The 18,947-nt window shown below is 40.4% G+C and overlaps 1 protein-coding gene, 1 long non-coding RNA gene and 1 pseudogene across 19 annotated transcripts in view; all 3 read right to left on the bottom strand.

Moving 5' to 3' along the window:
- Positions 1-2,789: 2,789 nt before the first annotated feature.
- On the bottom strand, positions 2,790-4,902 carry LOC149046086 (uncharacterized). The gene is made up of 2 exons (XR_016186629.1): positions 4,520-4,902; positions 2,790-4,294 (listed from the first exon to the last, which is right to left on the bottom strand). It is a non-coding gene; the product is annotated as an uncharacterized LOC149046086 (long non-coding RNA).
- Positions 4,903-9,200: 4,298 nt separating this feature from the next.
- LOC113668818 (uncharacterized) overlaps positions 9,201-18,947 on the bottom strand; it is a 63,091-nt gene continuing 53,344 nt past the window's right edge. For 17 of the 18 annotated variants that reach the window (XM_089206459.1, XM_089206443.1, XM_089206453.1 and 14 more), the window contains one exon: positions 9,201-13,909. In XM_089206459.1, the coding sequence (XP_089062585.1) occupies positions 9,976-13,896 (3,921 nt within the window). In that variant the 5' untranslated portion in view covers positions 13,897-13,909 and the 3' untranslated portion in view covers positions 9,201-9,975. Of the gene's footprint in view, positions 13,910-14,594; positions 14,614-18,947 lie in introns of those variants that run through there. The other variant, XM_089206460.1, reaches the window with a different exon arrangement.
- Positions 16,188-18,038, bottom strand: LOC149046085 (uncharacterized; annotated as a pseudogene).

Genomic DNA, 18,947 nt, shown 5'->3' with positions numbered 1-18,947 from the left:
AATTCTTCAGGTGGTTATTTAAGTGAAAAAGGTGACAAAATCTTCTTAAAAATATTTTTGAAGAGGCTTACACCCTTACCCTAAATACTAACCCTACCCCCAAACCCTAACCCCAAACCTTCACCCTAGCCCTAACCTCAACCGCAGACCCTCTAACCCTAACACTAAGCCTAAACCCTAACCCTAACCCTAGCCCCACACCATAACCCTAAAACCTAACCCTAAACCCTAAACCCTAACCTATAGCCCTTAACCTAGACCTAACCCTAACCCTAACCCCAACCTTCTCTATCTATCCTGTAAGTGTACCAGTCGGCCTATCGTTTGTTTTTCAGTAAACTTTCAAGTAGTTACTAAAATTTACAAACACAATACCAAAAACCCTGCAATTGAATGCTTGTAGAAAAATATTAACGCCAACCCTAAGCATAGCCTCATCCTAGCCTTAACCCTAATTCTAACACGAAACCCCGCTAACTCTAAGCATAATTTTACCCTAGCCCTAACCCTGATTGTAACACTAAACCCCTCTGACCCGAAGCAACCCAAACTCTAACCCTAACCAGGTAATGGGCTCCTGCCCTAACCCTATCCTCAACCCTGACTTAAACCCTTTACCATAGCTTAGGATTGGTTTGGGGTTTGGGTTAGGTTTAGGATAGCACAGAGTTAGAGTGAGCACAGGACGAAATAGCATGATTCCGTAATTCGGAAAAATGAAACTCTATGTTTCCACATCATTCACTTCTTCCTTGGACCTGTTATGTTTCCGTTATGATTCCTGAACGGAAATATGACGACACGTTTCCGTTGCATTTCTGTCAACGGAATATTATCATCGCCTGTTTCCGTTACGTTTCCTTGTACGGATTCAAACTTTTACCGTCAAGTAAAACATATATTTATAAAGTGCTGTACAGTTCTTACACCACGTTACCATGAAGACGTGATCGTTCGAGGACAACAAAGGCAAATTGACGTGCATTAGGTGTGTACGTTCGTAGGAATCATAAGAAGTCCTAGAAGCTTCGATGTTTTACACTGAGCTATGTGCATGTTAATTTTGGAACTGTTTCGAAACCTTACAAAATTGAATCTTTTAAACTTACTCTGTGCTTAGATTTTTAAGCAGCTGGATCATTTGAGCCAGTTTAGTCACTCAAACCAGCAATACAATACTAGGCTAACTGGATAGTTTTAGGGTTAGGGTTAGGATTTTCAAGTAGGCACACGCAGTTGTGTGGATATTGTGGTACATGGAGTTTAGTAGAGTGTAGATTTTAGCAGTATTTGCCAGTGTTGACATATTTATAAAATTATGGTTCCAAAGTGCGTGTCACTGTTGAGAACCCAAGAAAATCATGAGAAAGTCGCCGATGGATTAGCCATAAAAATAAGCCCAACTCTGAGTCAATGCCAAACCACAAGAAAGTTGTGAAACTCGCGCCTATGTAAAAAAAAAAAAAAACAACTGAGGTTCGAAGTATGGGTCGCTAACATCCTATGAAAATCATGGGAAAGTCGAGGAGATTGGTCATGGTACCAACCAATGCCACTTTCCCATGAAAATCAAGAAACCTGTGGTAACTGGCCAACATATGCTAGAATGACAATCTTTAATAAAATTCATATCTAATAAGGATGTGTGAAATGGCCAATATCGCTCTTGGCCGAGATACTGGTTTGCCGTGTTTTGGCAGTTATTTTGGCGAATATGGTTAAAATCAAATCTGTGTAAAAACAGTAAAATCAACGAGTTATTGAGGTTCGTCAACATAGGGAGGGTCCTCTTAGTCTAGAGAAAAACTTCTGCCCACGGCTAAAGGCGTTAAATTAATAAATTGATATATCTGGGCGGCATATCAAACAGCAACACTAAACTTCTCCTTTCTCACAGCTTTTTCCCCTTTAACATCTTTGTTCATTCCATTTTTTTTAAAAGTAAAAACTCGTTTTGGAGGCATAAAGGTCCCTAAAGCAACGTTTCAAGATTTTATGGCGATCTTGTGAAAAACATGTAGTTCCAGCTAGTTTAGAGGGTTTTGGCAGCTATTTACACAAAAAGTGGGTAAAATCAGCCCAATTTGTTGTGTTTCTGACGGTTTTTACGCGTTTTTTCCCCAAATTTTACTGAGAACACTGCGTTTTAGCTGGAATAAGTGTTTTCACATGGATTGTATCCCTATTTTGTTAAAGACATCGTGCTTTTGAATGTAAAATAGGCTGATTTTTGCAAAAAAAAAAAAGTGTTTTTCAGGTCGAATTGAGCGCTTTTGTCAACTTTTGCGTAAAATTTGGCAAAAACTCGTGCGTTCTGCCGGATTTTGGTGTTTTTAGATAGATTTCATTGCAATTTTACGAAATACATGTAGTTTCTGCTAGTTTGCAGCGTTTTGGGCTTGAGACCGGCAAGAGTGATGGTAGACACTCTTAGCAGAGATAATTGTGCTAGCAGATATTAAAATTTCACCTGTAAAGACAATAAATTAATTGAACACAAGAAAAAGGAAACTTGATAAAAAAATTAGAATAATGGCGGGGAGAAAAGAGGGCTGCACTAAAGATTATGTACTTGTGTTCTTGAAGCTGAAAATTAACAAGGTTCCTAACAATTTTTGAAAATCACACAAATCCCAAGCTATATCCAGGGTTTTCTCTTAATAAAATTAACTCTTAAAACAAATTGGGATTTTACCTTGGGCCTTTTTTTTTACTTTTTATGTACATTATTTATGTATAAATAATGCTCCCCTGACCCTCCCCCAAATTTCCAGAACAAATGGAAACTCTTAAGAATGATCAAGCTTTACCTTATTATTTAAAATTTTTACATCTTGAATTATCAAGTTATCACAGAGGATTTCTTGGTACTTTAACCTGTTTAACACCCTAAAAGAAGTGCACATATATACTACACACAATCAGCCCAGTCAAAATGTGCCACAGCTGACAATTTGGCTGCCTGCCACAATATAGCTGCCGCTAACTTCACACTTTTCACACTTCCATTCAAGACAAGGTTCAGCCTCTGCTGCCTATTACTATCACCAGCTTGCCTTCCACTCAAAAACATTTTGACTGAGCTCATCCATACATACATACATAAGTGGGAGATTAGGTTACATGAGCGAACCTGCACTATTGAAAGAGATCAATGAATTACAATTCAAAGAAACATTGATAAATAAAATAAATCAATAGAAATGACAAAAATCAAACTAACAGCAGACAGTACTCTTTCAGCCTTCTGGACCTGAGCAGTGCAGTGATCTTCAACTAAGTGCTTAGTTTGGACATAAAACCAGAACTTGGTATAGCTAAATATTATTATTTTTCTTTTAATATTCCCACTCCAGCTGATGTGTATTATTTGAATTACAAGTCTTATTAGCATGCAAAATCACCTATGGACAAGGCACACACTTTGGACAGAAAACCAGAACTTGGCATAGCTAAATATTATTATTTTTCTTTTAATATTCCCACTCCAGCTGATGTGTATTATTTGAATTACAAGTCTTATTAGCATGCAAAATCACCTACAGACAAGGCACACACTTTGCACCAAAATAGCTTTGCATCAAGTACATTATCTAGTACATCATTACCATCTTCAGGTATTTCTAATTTACTTGTGAAAATCACACAAATCATAAGCTATATACAGCATACAATCAACAGCAAATTATTAGAAAGGAATGCAGTAAATTTTAATAAGAATATTACTAAGTAGTTAAATAACAAATAGCCCAGTAAAATTGTGCCCGTTGCTGGGAATTTGGTTCTCAATAAAATTAGCTAAAATAGCCAATCTTGAGTTTTACTGCTCACTCAAAATGGGCTGGCAGCTTACAATTTGGCCGCCTACAATGAAGTACCTTCCGCTAACTTCACATTTTTCAGACTGCTTTTCAGTAAGAGGTTTGGCCAGCTTTTCTACTACTCAAAAACATTTTGACTGGGCTGTGCAAGTCTTACTAGCATATAAAAAGCACCTTCAGGTAGATTACAGCAAAGCAGACTTTGTACCAAATGCTCTGCATTAAGTACATCATTACCCTCTTCAAGTATTTCTAGTTTACTTGTGAAAATCCCACAAATCACAAGGTATATTACATTATACATTCCAGTTGACAAAGCAATCAAGGGTAATTTTTTCATAATGGATGCAATGATCTTCAGTATCAAGATTATTTGGTACCTAAATAGTAAAATGTTCGAGAGAAGAAATAATCATAAACATTTTTTTCTTTCTCATCAGCATCGACTTCCAAAAGTAATGGATAATGACCACCTAAAACAAAGAAGAAATAAATCAAATTTTTGATTTCACAGGGCTTCAATACGAAACAACTCTACATATCTTTTATTTCCTACCGCTTACAAGTGGCAGGAATGGCTGAAATGGCCTTCACGTGAACACAACAGAATCCTATGCGTGTATAACCATGTAGAACTATTTATTCGGTATCGAAATTACATCCCAAATGTCATGATATTTGACTGAAACTCAGCTTACCCATCTTTCGTTTAGACTTCGAAACTTGCTGCTTTTTACCACCGTTTCAATGTTTTCTTGTTGTTCAAAAGGTGGTAGGGCCATTGCAGACCGTGATTTTTTTTTTACTTGAGAACCAGATCACAACACCCAAGCCTTTTCACGCTAAATATTAAACTACTGAGATTTCCTTCGCCGCCGTAAGCCGCCATTTTATCTTTCCCTGAATACTAGTTCCCAAGCTTCGAGCCCGAAGGTCTCAGACATGCACTGAAATTATGATATTCGTTATATCAGGGCCAATTTAGAAATAACGGTAATGGTTATTTTGGTGTCGAGATCATGCTGATCACAACTGAACGCACATTTACCCCTTTCCTCCGCCATCTTGAATGTTGCAAGACAGTGGAACCGAGTCCTTCTCTTTATTTAACACGTTTAAAGAGGATTGGTAAAGAGTGCCACGAAATTACTATATCCATAAATTTGGTGCCAATTTAGAAATAACGATAATCGTAATTTCGGTCTCGAGATCATGTTGCACGTCCCCGAGTCCCACGTCCCAGTCCTACGTCCCCGTCCCACTTTTAGTCACAGCCAGTCCTTCTCGATGTGTGGCTTAGTGGCTCGATGTGTGGCGCTTGGTAACCACCCTATCTCACTTCGTTAACAAACCACCAGCTTGCTATTTGTATAGTACGTCAAGAGGATGGTTTCCAAATGACAAAGTACCGGCTGCATCCACGGAAAATGCCTTATGGCAACGATGCTACTGACTCTAGATCGTTACTACCAAAAAGGCAAAGTTAGCAGCCATGTAAAGCTTTTTTGGCCTTGTTAGGCCTGATAAATAAGGCGTTGCTCACACAAGGGGCTTGGGTAGCTTATGAAAAGATGTTTTGAATTACATACGGTACATTTGCAGAAAGAATTGGAGGTGTGGAGGCCCCACAGTCTGCGTCTGGAGTCTGAGTCGAGAGATTCCTATGTGGAGACCAGACAGGAACACTTCGAAAAAGAGACTTAGGAAGTAATCAGCTCTCATCAAGAATTTCACTTTCCATTAGTTTTGATTTGAAAGTTCCACTGCCCGGGAACACGACTGAAGCTGATCTTAATCAGACAACTGAAGAAATTTCTAGTAACCTATTATTAAAGTTTAACAGAGCAGATGTGAATCTAAAATATCAGTGGGATTTCCTTAGTTTTCGATGCTTCAAAACCACCTTAAGTCCGCTTCGTGCGCCTTTTATGTGATAGTGGACAGGCTCTAAGAGGCTCCAAATGCGGTGAGCAGAGTTTGTTATCATCAAATTCCTAAGAATCTCAAAAAACAAAGTGACTGGTTAACTTACTTTGCTTAAAAGATTCTTATTTTGTCCAATGATGTTGGTTACGCTGGCATTTTTCCATAAGCGAGTATTCTAAAAAAATTTTTTTTTACTTTTCGGACAAACAGGAGCAGCGAGAGGCATGATGCAAATGAAAGAATAGCCGGAGAATTTTTATTTTACGTTTGCCAAGTACTTCCCTACAACTATGAAATTTTCTAAAATGCCCGAGTTTTCCAAAATGGCCGTAAAAGCAATTTCACTTCCGCTTTATAATTGGTTTATTTGAAAAAATAGGTGTTATACGATTGGCTGCCTACTCTACATCAACAATTTTTCAAAGGCGCAGAATTTCCTCGCAGAAGGTATTCCAAAAAATATGGGATTTGTAAAAAACGTATTGAAAGTGCTTACTCTAATTTAGAATAGAATCTTCGTATAGCTTTTAAGGCCCTTGATGTTTAGGGAGTACTTGGTTAAGTTTAGACCCTATCGTAAGTAATAAGAAAGATGTAATTAACTCAACGAAGGAAGCATATCATAACCAAGCACCAAAAAATCATTCTTTCAGCTGAATTAAAGTACAAAACCTTTCTCTTGAAAATGAGTTTCCGCGCATGAGGTTGAAGAATGATTGTAATGTGATTATCGAAAACACAATGCACTTGCCTTGCTATACAAACAGGTGCTTCAAACAGCTCTGAAATAGCTTTATAAACAGCTTGATGATACGTCAAACACTTTGAATATCTTCGACTTTTTTTTGGTTATTTATTGTGAGCTGTCCTGTTGCATACTTACACAATACCTCAGATTGCCAGGCATGCGCAGTGGATCATTACCAGGATAAAGAGGCACAGACTTCTTGTGTTCCTTGTCCATCTGGAACATCAACATTCAGGGAGTTAGCATCTAGATGGCAAAGAAACTGTAAAGGTCACTAATAAAATTATACCAAATGTCTTATTTTGACTTATGATGAATTTATTTGTACTCCTGTAAACAATATTTGTGTTTGACCGCTTGCCAATTCTTACTTTCATCAGAAAATTTCAAAACATCAAATGCTTGGGCAAATCAAATCGATGGGCGCGGGACATCAGGTCACCATCTCAGTGCCATTGTTAAGTTGCCATGGCAATAGTTGTACCAGTCATTGTAATAGTTGCTGTCGCCATCTTTTGTGTGTGGACGGAAAGAATGTAAGTCAAAAGCATCGTTTTCTTTTTTTTTTTTGGTTGTCATTATCGTCACCATAAAAATTTCTTACTGTTATTTTTACTGCTGTCGTGGTTTTTTCAAAAGTGGAATAGAAACCGATAGAGTTGAATTGCAATGGAATAAACAAAGCATAAAACAAATATTCTTATTTTGGCCTAGTAAGGCATTAACAAAGTTAAGATTTTGTCTTGTTTCGGAGTTCCAAGACGCGTTCGCTTGAATGACATAGCATCACATAGGTTTGATACATGCGAGCTACTTAAAGATTCATTTCGCTCTTTCTCATCTATTTTATCGTTTCTCCCTCAGAAGACCTCGGCGAAGAACTTCTGAGACCAGGGGACACAACAATCTAGCATATGAAGATCCAATGAGTACCCGTGTCTATGAGGAAATTGAAGAATTGCAGTTTCCGAGTCCTCGTTCCCATTATCAGTTACTGAACACGGAACCACATACTTACGCGGAGCTTCGAAACAGTCACTCTGAAGCCTAGGGAAATAGTTAGACGATTTTAGATAATCTGAGTTGAGATTTTTTTTGCAATAGTCCTACCTTCACCGGTTTAAGCCGTGGATATGCAAAGCATAGGAAAAAGCAACGCGTTAACGCGGCCTAGGAAGCCTGGGGAGAGCATACATATATCTTATATTGGATGCGAACTCAATGTTAGTTTTGGCAAATCAATCAAGGAGAGCTCTTGTGGGGATGACGGCTAATTTTATACCGATAATGTACTGCGCAATAGCCCTTTTATCACAATTTTAACAACTGAACATTCCCTCTTGACACTTTGTTGGGAGAGTGGAAATCAAATGTCAAGGTTGCTTTGGCAAACTTAGACTTGACCCGCCGAAATAACCAATTATATTCTGCACGTTATATCCACGAGTTCATTATAATGTCACTTGGATCTTGTTATACAGTATCTATGATGGATTCTAGTGCGGAAGGTCTATAAGGATTAGAGGAAAGGTTCAATACTTCTTACAGGCATCGAGGGAAGCGTTATCACGGAGAAAATGGCCGCAATTCAACGATAAAAACCGCCCACGTAGACAATTCAAATCCAATCCCTTGGACAGTGTAATACGTTACAATCAAAGATACACTTTGGGTGCAATGTAGAGTTACGAGTTCAGAATAAAATGTTTCATTCTTAGTTGGATTTGGATCTTTATCAGTTTCGTCATCTAACAAGAGTATCTCATCAAAAAATGTATCTTAAATTTCGTTTTCCAAAAGTGTTTCTAATACCGCACTTGTTCTCTTTTTCACTCCTGTCCCGCAATGTTATGGAGAAGTAAAACATGTTACAATTCTACCTTCAGACAAACAACAATCTTTCTAACTTTTTTCATCAATAAATAACCCCATCCCCATGCAAGTAACTTCTTTATGACATGATAATGATCACCCATGCGCTATCCAGGCTTTAATTAGCCTTTCATGAAAAATTTTTGACCAGGGAGAAGGGGAGAGAGCCCTGTGTGACAAAAATTAATATTTTCAACCCTCCAGTCCAATTTAAAAAAACTTGAACTTTCGTTTAAAATTTACTTCAAGATGAAAGAGGAGTTTGTAGGAATGTGGGTATTAGGAATTGTGAGCCAGTACATTGTGAGACTTCACTGCGTCATTATGAACACTACTGAAACGAGTAGTTGAAAAAAGGACTTGTACGGGCCTGAATTTTTTTCAGGTCCTATTTTCAACTACTCGTTTCAGTAGTGTTCTTAGCTGCGAGGAGCTCTTAATTTCATTTCTTCACCGCAGTGCAAATATATGAATTTTATACATCTAAAATCATCATTCACCGCGTCATTTAAGATCTTTATCGAAGTTCGCTCTTCGATTCCACAAGAATGAGAGGTTACTTCCACTCAACCTTGGATGTTAAACGGCTACTGATGAAGAAGAAACGGGATTTTCTTTTTAGTATCCTGTGGCATGTTAGCAAATTAGTTTATCCAGAGAATTTTCCATCTACGAAGTTCGGAACAAATGATGTTTATTTCTTTAAGACAACCGCTGATCAGACTCTAGTGATTGAGGCTCACGTGGGCCTTGATGACAAGTGGCGGGGGGGAGAGGGGGAAGAGAGGAGCGGGAACGGGAGGTGAAGAGCAGTTTTCGATTTTTCAATTATATAGTACTGAAGCGTTCAGTGAAAAACTTTAATACGTTTCCTGTGAACAGCGAAATATCATGGATTTTGTTCTAATATCTAATAATATCTATTTCTACTCTTTTTTCAGCTAGTAAATCATTGTTTTTGTTAAATCGCTCGTTCTGGTGTTTGTTTTATAAAGGGCATGAAAGTTTTCGAAAAATCGACCTCCAATGTTGCCTTAAATTTGAGCCTCGACATGGGTCGCCACGAGTGTTCGCTGGGGTGATCAGGAAATCTCTCATAACTTAAATTTTGAAGATCAGATGAAGTGGATTGTGGTTCTAGAATAAGGACATGAAAGTCTTTCAATGTACAAGAAATCAGCGAAATCTATTTTTCAAGCTAGATCGGCCGGACCGCTTTTATGGATATTCTCTCTTAATTATGAATATGAATAAAAATCATAAATTTAAAAGAGCAAGATTCTGAAAAAGCAGCAATGATTAGCAACTTGAGAAATTCTTTACTTGGGTGCATATTCTGACTGTTTATTATCCGTCGAACTACAACTTTTTGTAGAAACCTAAGAAATGAGAAAGTAATGAACTACTTCTTCAGAAATAAAAAAAAAAACCACATCAATTGTGCGAGTTTCCAGATTGGACTATTAAAAGCACAAGTTAAGCAAGATATTATGAAAAAATTAAAACAATCTAAGCTCTCACGTGCAAAGAAAACACAACAAGTAAACCTAAATTAAAGACCAACAACGTCTATGAATCAGCACAGTTACTAAACTATTAACACGAGTCTCATTTCTTCTTTTCCAAAACAGCTCCAAGGTCATCAACTCTCTTTCTTTTCTGTTTTAGCCGAGATAAGTTCCTGCTGACCTCTAGTGTCCTTATATGTTCTTGACCATACTTGGAGATACAAATTACCAATGCACGCTTATAGCAGTCTTTTGCTTCATCTATGTCGCCCAGATGACTGTGTAAAGTACCCAGATTGTTATAAGAGATTGCAACATCAACATGCTCAGGTCCCAGCTGTTTCATTTTAATCTCCAGTGCACGCTTATAGCAGTCTTTTGCTTCATCTGTGTCGCCCAGATCACTGTGTAAATTACCCAGATTGTTGTAAGACCTTGCAACATGAACATGCTCAGGTCCCAGCTGTTTCATCTGAATCTCCAGTGCACGCTTATAGCAGTCTTTTGCTTCATCTGTGTCGCCCAGATGACTGTGTAAAGTACCCAGATTGTTGTAAGAGGTTGCAACATCAACATGCTTAGGTCCAAGCTGTTTCATCTGAATCTCCAGTGCACGCTTATAGCAGTCTTTTGCTTCATCTGTGTCGCCCAGATGACTGTGTAAATTACCCAGATTGTTGTAAGAGGTTGCAACATCAACATGCTCAGGTCCCAGCTGTTTCATCTGAATCTCCAGTGCACGCTTATAGCAGTCTTTTGCTTCATCTGTGTCCCCCAGATCACTGTGTAAAGTACCCAGATTGTTGTAAGAGCCTGCAACATGAACATGCTCAGGTCCCAGCTGTTTCATCTGAATCTCCAGTGCACGCTTATAGCAGTCTTTTGCTTCATCTGTGTCGCCCAGATGACTGTGTAAATTACCCAGATTGTTGTAAGAGGTTGCAACATCAACATGCTCAGGTCCCAGCTGTTTCAACTGAATCTCTAGTGCACGCTTATAGCAGTCTTTTGCTTCATCTGTGTCGCCCAGATGACTGTGTAAATTACCCAGATTGTTGTAAGAGATTGCAACATCAACATGCTCAGGTCCCAGCTGTTTCATCTGAATCTCCAGTGCACGCTTATAGCAGTCTTTTGCTTCATCTGTGTCGCCCAGATGACTGTGTAAATTACCCAGATTGTTGTAAGAGGTTGCAACATCAACATGCTCAGGTCCCAGCTGTTTCATCTGAATCTCCAGTGCACGCGTATAGCAGTCTTTTGCTTCATCTGTGTCGCCCAGATGACTGTGTAAACTACCCAGATTGTTGTAAGAGCCTGCAACATCAACATGCTCAGGTCCCAGCTGTTTCATCTGAATCTCCAGTGCACGCTTATAGCAGTCTTTTGCTTCATCTGTGTCGCCCAGATGACTGTGTAAATTACCCAGATTGTTGTAAGAGGTTGCAACATCAACATGCTCAGGTCCCAGCTGTTTCATCTGAATCTCCAGTGCACGCTTATAGCAGTCTTTTGCTTCATCTGTGTCGCCCAGATGACTGTGTAAACTACCCAGATTGTTGTAAGAGGTTGCAACATCAACATGCTCAGGTCCCAGCTGTTTCATCTGAATCTCCAGTGCACGCTTATAGCAGTCTTTTGCTTCATCTGTGTCCCCCAGATCACTGTGTAAAGTACCCAGATTGTTGTAAGAGCCTGCAACATGAACATGCTCAGGTCCCAGCTGTTTCATCTGAATCTCCAGTGCACGCTTATAGCAGTCTTTTGCTTCATCTGTGTCGCCCAGATGACTGTGTAAACTACCCAGATTGTTGTAAGAGGTTGCAACATCAACATGCTCAGGTCCCAGCTGTTTCATCTGAATCTCCAGTGCACGCTTATAGCAGTCTTTTGCTTCATCTGTGTCGCCCAGATGACTGTGTAAAGTACCCAGATTGTTGTAAGAGCCTGCAACATCAACATGCTCAGGTCCCAGCTTTTTCATTTGAATTTTTAACAGCCATTTACCATAGACTAGCGCCGCTCTAAACCTACTGTGGTTTAGGCACATGTTAGTAAGGCTCCAAAGGCCATCCGGAAAATTACACGAGGCATTTTCGGTCGCTTCTGGTATTCCTTTCCCGAGTGACATGTCTTCAATTTTTGAACTCAAGGTTTGAAGATGGGGAACTATTCTTGTTCCCACAACAATAGATTCTAGCTCTTCAAATTTTGAGAAAGACATAACTGCGCCATACACCACTTTGTGGCTTTGATCCTTTGCGAAACCTTTTGTCGCAGATTTAATAACATCAAGAACGACACCATGGACTCGAATATAAACACCAGTTGATTCTTCTTCAATTAGCAACAGTGAACATAGACTCATCCTCGTTCTTATTATATCTTCATCTTCAAATTTTTCATCAGTTGTTTTAACATACTCGATAATAATATCTTGCAGTATCGGCTGTGATGCACACATTGAAAGAAAAAGGAACATGTGATGCAAAATTATATCATTTTCCATTACCATTTCGACAGCAAGTGTTATTACTTTGGTCATGGTCTTCGGATATACTGGATTTTTCGTAGCAAGAATGCTTTCAGTATTGCTTCGTTTCCCCTCTTCCAATTTCTTCAAATAGTCGGTCCAGCCAAATTTCGAGGTTCCTTTATTCTTACGAACTTGTCTCACATACGTGGCTGCGGCTGCCAATGAAAGTGGCTGGTAGTCTAGTTCTTTTGCAATTTTTTTTTCCATCTTCGCATCTGAGATACCAGAAAGGAGGTTAAGCAGAAAGCATGCATCATCAGGATGCATTCCTGCGCTGATTGAGATATTTTGTATGGAAGAGCTTGACAACGGCATAGGCGCAGTGTCTTGTGTTGTTATTAGCATCTGACCCCTTGCCCACAACTCACTGTCTGCATCTGGCAAATAATCGCTTGTACGAGATTCGCTGGTCACATTATCAACTACTAACAGCCATGAAGCGTAATGCTCAATTTTTGTACTTATTAGGGTCTTGAAATATGAAATCTTCTCGTCTGTGTTCAAATCCTTGGAGCGGTAAGTGTTTGTTATTTCATACCCGGGACATTTGCAATGTTGAGCGAAAAGGACATACGATTTCAAAAGTGCTTCTGAGTTTTCAGCATTCAAAGTCATGACAAATGAAGCTGCGGAAGGTACTTCTTTGACTTCGTCGTAAAATCGCTTGGCTGCTAAACGGGCCAGCTGAGATTTTCCACTTCCTGGATTTCCTGACAAATACAGTGTGCTCAACCCATCGTTGGCGCCTTTTAGTGTTTTGAGGTTTTTTAAAACTTCACCAACTTCAGATTCCCGAGGAGCGATGTCGTGGCTAGGTTTGGGAGGGAGAATGCAAAATGGAGAGACATCGGAATGTAATTGCTCTTCTAAGGCAAGCCTCTGTTCTTCTTTTTGTTGAAGTTCCTTTTCCTTTTCCTTGTATTTTTGTTTCAATTTTTCAAACTTCATTGTAACTTCGTTTAACCCCTTTGTAGGGAAGTTTTCCTGATTTTGAACTTCACTGATTTTCCATGTGGGAAGATTGAGTTTGTCGAATGCAGTTTTAGCCCTCCTAAGAGCCTCATGGAAAAGTTTGTCGCAGAGTTTGCTTCCTTTTACATGTGCAAATACGTCATTTCGAACTTCCCTTAGTTCGTCCACGTTTGATTTAATCGATAATTCGAGACGAGGATTGTGCCACTTACCAATGCAATCTGAATACAGGATAGCGTAAAACAGCATGGAACAATCCCATTGAGCTGTGTTGCCTTTCTTCATGGTTTTTAACATCTGAGCGTTTCTTTTTCTGTTTTCATCCTTCTCGCCATCCCAGAAGTCGTATCCATTTTTACGCTTATCTTTCCATTCTCCGAATTTTGTCTTGTGTCGTTTGTTCCATTCTTGTTTGAAGATGATTCGCAGACCGTCAGTTATTATGTCAGTGACAACGTAACAAATCCTGAAGTAATTAAGTTCCTCTGGGGTGTACGTGAAAGCAGTGGCCATTATCAGTTACATCCTGTGAAAACCATAGTAATGTTAATACCCACTTCGAATATGTCATTGGTCACTATACCTTTGCTGATCCTCTTATGGTTTTGCCGTACTTATTTTTAACCACTCACTCACCTACCACGATTCATGTCAGTTGTATAGGAGAGAGGAGGGTAAGGGGAATGGAAAAAATCTCGCTCTAAAAGCAGTTGGCTAAATGGAGCCAGAGGCTATTAGAAGGGAGGAAAAGAGAGTGATAAAGATTCACTGTCACTCATAACATAAGTATAATACAGAAAAGAGTGTGAAGCATCAGAGACGCGGTTTATGTGTGTACGAAACCATCTTCTTCCTTCAGTTATTTATTAATTTTTTCGTTTCTTTCAGTGCTCAATTGGTCCCAGGATAGGTATTTTTGCGAGACACAGTCGACCTGAAATACGGAACTCTAAAGATCTCACCTGATTTGCCCACTTCGCACACAAGAGAGAAAAAATTAGGTTAAAATGTTGACATTGAATCTTTCAGCCCAAGAACAAAATTACGCCGGGAACGGATCGTCACTTTTCACTTAGATCAAGCATGACACACCTAACAGTTAACTTCAATTCACGTGAAATCGTATCCGGTGGTTTCTCGGCGAAAGGAAATAAATGATAACTCTGAAGCTAGAGATCGAAGACAAAAATAAATTCAGAGAAAAAGTTTACCGAACTTGTTGGTTACACTCTTCTCTTAGTCGTCAATCCTTGTTTTATCGTTTATCATCAACGTTCGTTCACCCTCCCCACCATAGGGATCTAGAGAGGTTGAACTGCCATCTGATGTTTTCTCTTGCAAGATGATCTTGCAGCCTCTCGCTCTTGCGTATTTTCTTTATCCAGCTTGCACTGGCTTTAAATAACGATGCGTTATTTGAAATGATAAGACGCGGTCGTGTCCTTCTCGTGTTCGTGTCCTTCGCCGTCTGTGGTCTGGTTACCTACAACTCTCGAAGTGGCACGGATAAATATTAGAACGTGTCAATTTCCTCGCTCTTTCTATGTGATCTTGTAGTCGAGTGGACACGCGAAATTCACTCCAGTTGTCTCAAATGGTTACCCACCTTCCGAACTAAAACTCTGCATTTCTGCTGTAAATGTGGATCCGTAGGGCTTTGTGCTGAACACCTGTCAAATGTTGCAACGATTGATAAACTTCTTGACTTTGGACCTCAGCCTTGAAATCCACTAGTGATTTTGTAAGGTTGTCATTGTGTTTGCCACTCCCAGATGCAGTATCTGTTCATGCGTATGAGAAATTAGCTTCTAGCCAAATAGGCCTCCCTGAATGTATATTGGATTATAACCAGGTATTCTTTCCTTACACCTTATATGCTTGCGTGGTCCTCAATAACTCCCAGCCAGGTGCTTACAAGTTTGGCGGCGTACTACTTTGGACCTTTCTGACCTAACGATTCCTTGCGCCCACAATCTCCTCCGTTGTAAAGGGGCCTGTTATCTTCCCAGTTGCTCGTCTTTATGCTAGGGAATTGTTCCAGAACTTCAGTGTCCACGCCGTTACTTGCAGAGTATTCCCATACCTGTTTCCTACTAGAATTGTTTCCCACTCATCGGGTTTATGATCCTTAGCGTAGGTACTTTCTATCTTGGTAGGTTTTTGTTCATCGTTGACGTCTTTAGTGCATTGAAGATCTAGCTGCACCGGCCGCTGCTTCTCATCTAGAGGCCACATTCTGGACCTGCCAAATTAGCCAAATTCTTCTCTGTTGGCAGTACTTCCAGGTGACTCCTATCTCGCTGGGGATTTTTGCCATCTTCTTCTCTTGGTTTCCTACGAAAACTTTTCAAGGTTTTCCCGGATTGGTGATCCAGTACAGGGCGTCCATACCGTCCATCCATACAGTTATGGAACCAATAAGCAATCGCTCCAGGGCGTCATGTAGATTTCGGAACATGTTTGCCGCCATCTGACCGCTCATTAGTTATAGTCTCGCAGTAGATGTGGCTCGTTTGAAGATTCTAGATTTTTAGGTGAGTAAACCTTGAACTACTCCTGCCGTGCTTTCGATTACGGTTATGGTTGCAACGTTACTGGCGTCAGCGAATAAATGAAGATGTACGGCTTGCACTCGACCAGCTCCTCTTGCTATGCTTTTTGGAACTCTTACAGGCTTCAATTGCGTAGACCATTTGATCCACTCCCTCTTAAGCTTCTCTGAAACTTCCGCGTTCCAACCCTTCATCTCGTCGCATGCATCTCGGTAGATCTGCTCTCCTTTCACATTTGTCGGTGACATTATCCCCAGAGGGTCGTAAATACCTGCTAGGTGGCTGAGTAGTACTCTCTTTGTCGATGGCTGACACGGGGCTCCGGTAATTGCACCTCTAGTATGTCTCCTCTCTTGTCCCGGACCGTCCCAAGGATCTAACTTGGGTTTGTCGAGTCTTCGCTTTATAGGCGCTCAATGTCTGCTTCCCCCTTGTGGACGGGAAACTTCCCACTCTCCAGAATGCCATGTGCTTCCCTCTTGAATTCTTTTAGCTCCTCTACTTCTTCCCCTGTTTTCATCAAATTGTCTACAAACGTGATTTCTGTTAGGGCTTGAATGGTTTCTTGACATTCTTCATCTTGTTGATCGTAGTGATAGTTGAGGGTAGCCACAAACAAGAATGGGCTTAACTTTCCTCCAAAGGGTACTCCGGTGAATCTCAAGTGTTTCTCTCTACCGTTTGTGTTGAACAAGAGTAGGAAGGAACCTCTATCTTTCGCTCTGACGCCAATCTGTCGGAATGCTTCTGAATATTTGCCATTAAGATGTGTGTGGACATGCGTGCTCTGATTAAAATGTCCCGCAGTAAGGACTGCAGTGGTGGACCCGTGTACATACACCTGTTGATACTGTTTCCCAGAGGGTGTGGCTTGGCACTAGCATCGAAAACCATTTTCACTTTTGCTGTGCTCACAGTCTCCCTAACCACTGGTTTATGTGGCATATAAAACGTGCGTTCTGCTGCGGGTATTTCGGACGTAGCCTCCACTACTCCTTCCTCTAGCTCGTCTTTTACTATTTTTTCGTACTCTTTCTTCAAATTGGGATCTTGGCTTAGCTTCCTTTCAACTCTACAAAAACGTCATCTGCACTGTTCTTCGTTTGTACTTGCCAAGGAACCTCCTTGGATCCATGGCACGCTCACTTCGTACCTGCCGTTCGCTTCCCTTGCGATGTTCTCGTTAAACTGCTGAGCACTTCTGACTGGTCATGCTCTGCTCTGTCTTTCACTCCCAATACGTCTAGACTGTATAGCTACTCGTATTCGTTTGCCTCCTTGATATACATAAACTTGTTATCGGCGTAATCTTCTCCTCCATGTATTACCCAACCAAAAGTCGTACCATCCACGATGAGATCCTCAGGGCGTCCCTTCAACGTTTGCTCGGTTCGTATCTTCCAGTAGAGTGATCACCCAGTTTCACGTGTATTGGGTACTCTTTATTCCTCGTCATATAGAACAGCTTGTCTCAGGCGTGTTCGTACTTTGATTTTAACTTCCCAATAGTCGGCTTTTTCGCGGTTGTAAAAGTCGTATACTCACTTCTAGAGATTTCTATCGGCTCGCTTGTTGTGTCGTCCAGGGAATGAATTCTCACATTGAATATGGGCACGGAGTGTCTTTGCACGCCGTTTATGGTAACTATTCGGCGCGTTTCATGGCATGAGGGTTTCAGATTTAACTTTTTAATTGCTTCTTTGGATATAAAATTCCTACCAGATCCCGTGTCCAAATATGCCGACAATGTAACGCCTTGAACCTCTAGCGGAATGATGGCCCGTAAGGATCTATCTTCAGAGCCAGGGTGTATGTGGTGAACTTCATGTTGTCCCTCGGTCCGTTTACTGATGGTTTGTCCCATAGGCTTGTGTGGTGTCTCGACTTGCAGTTGAAACATGGGCGACTCCTGCAGTGGTTTGCCTCATGACCCTCTCGTCCACAGTTGTAACACAATTTAACATCGCAGGATTTCCCCAGTAATAATCTCCACAGTTAAGGCACGAAGGAGCTCTAGGCTCACGCACGTTCTCCCTCTTTCCTTTTGAATACAAATGCCTTTCTCATGTCCGTGCGCTCCCCTGTCAGTGGGCGAGGCGTCATCCGTCTAAAGAAAAAATGTACCGAACCTGTGGGGTACACTCTACTCCCAGTCATCAAATCCCTGTTTTATTGCTTATCATCAACGTTCACCACTTCACAAATTTCGAACACTCTCTCCTCAAACCTATCACTCTAATTATCACGTCTCGCATTTCAATCTTTGTCAGAGATTACTCAACGCTAATTGATTTCCGATTGATTTTTTTGCGACAAGATGACAGATGATTTAACAATAGGATCATATATATTTAAAATGACAAAGACCAGAGCGTGAGACTTGAACATTGTGAGAGAAAGGGAGATCAAGTTAATTTTATAAAATAAAACGTGAAGTTTCGGAACATAGCAGACCTTTTAGTCTCATTTGCATCACAGTGGCACTTCCGACGGGACTCACGAAGAATGATGCTGACCAAAGAATTTTGCAGATGCTATTGTACACTTATGAAAAAAACATGCGGCATTGTGGAAAAGGGAAACCTAGAAACAGTTGAGCGAGATAGCGACAACCGACAAGCCTTGGTAAAGTAGCAGACGCGCTTAAACTAAGGGTTGAGCGGATCATGTTCGGGGCCGAAAAAGCGCAGAAACGTTGGAAATTGGAGCAGTAGCATTAAAGAATCGATCGCCGAAGCTGACGAAGAAATTTCGCGACTGGAGAAATGGCTCGTGGAGAAGAACGAAGAAATCGAACGTCGAAAGCAAAAGGACGAAGAAGAGAAGAAAGCCCGTGCTCGTGAAGAGGAGCTTAAATTCGAAAGAGAACAAATAGAGATGAAGCTAAAATTCGAACGCCAACTGGAAAAGGACAAGGAACAACAACAACCAGTTGAGAAGGCTAATCAGAGTGAACAAAGGACAACAAAGCTACCAAAACTACAGAGCACAAAGTTTGATGGGACATATGAA

Source organism: Pocillopora damicornis, chromosome 5 (assembly GCF_964200805.1).
Source record: "Pocillopora damicornis chromosome 5, jaPocDami1.2, whole genome shotgun sequence".
Lineage (NCBI taxonomy): Eukaryota > Metazoa > Cnidaria > Anthozoa > Scleractinia > Pocilloporidae > Pocillopora > Pocillopora damicornis.
Note: the sequence above shows the minus strand (reverse complement) of the source record. Positions and strands in the feature narration are given on the sequence as shown.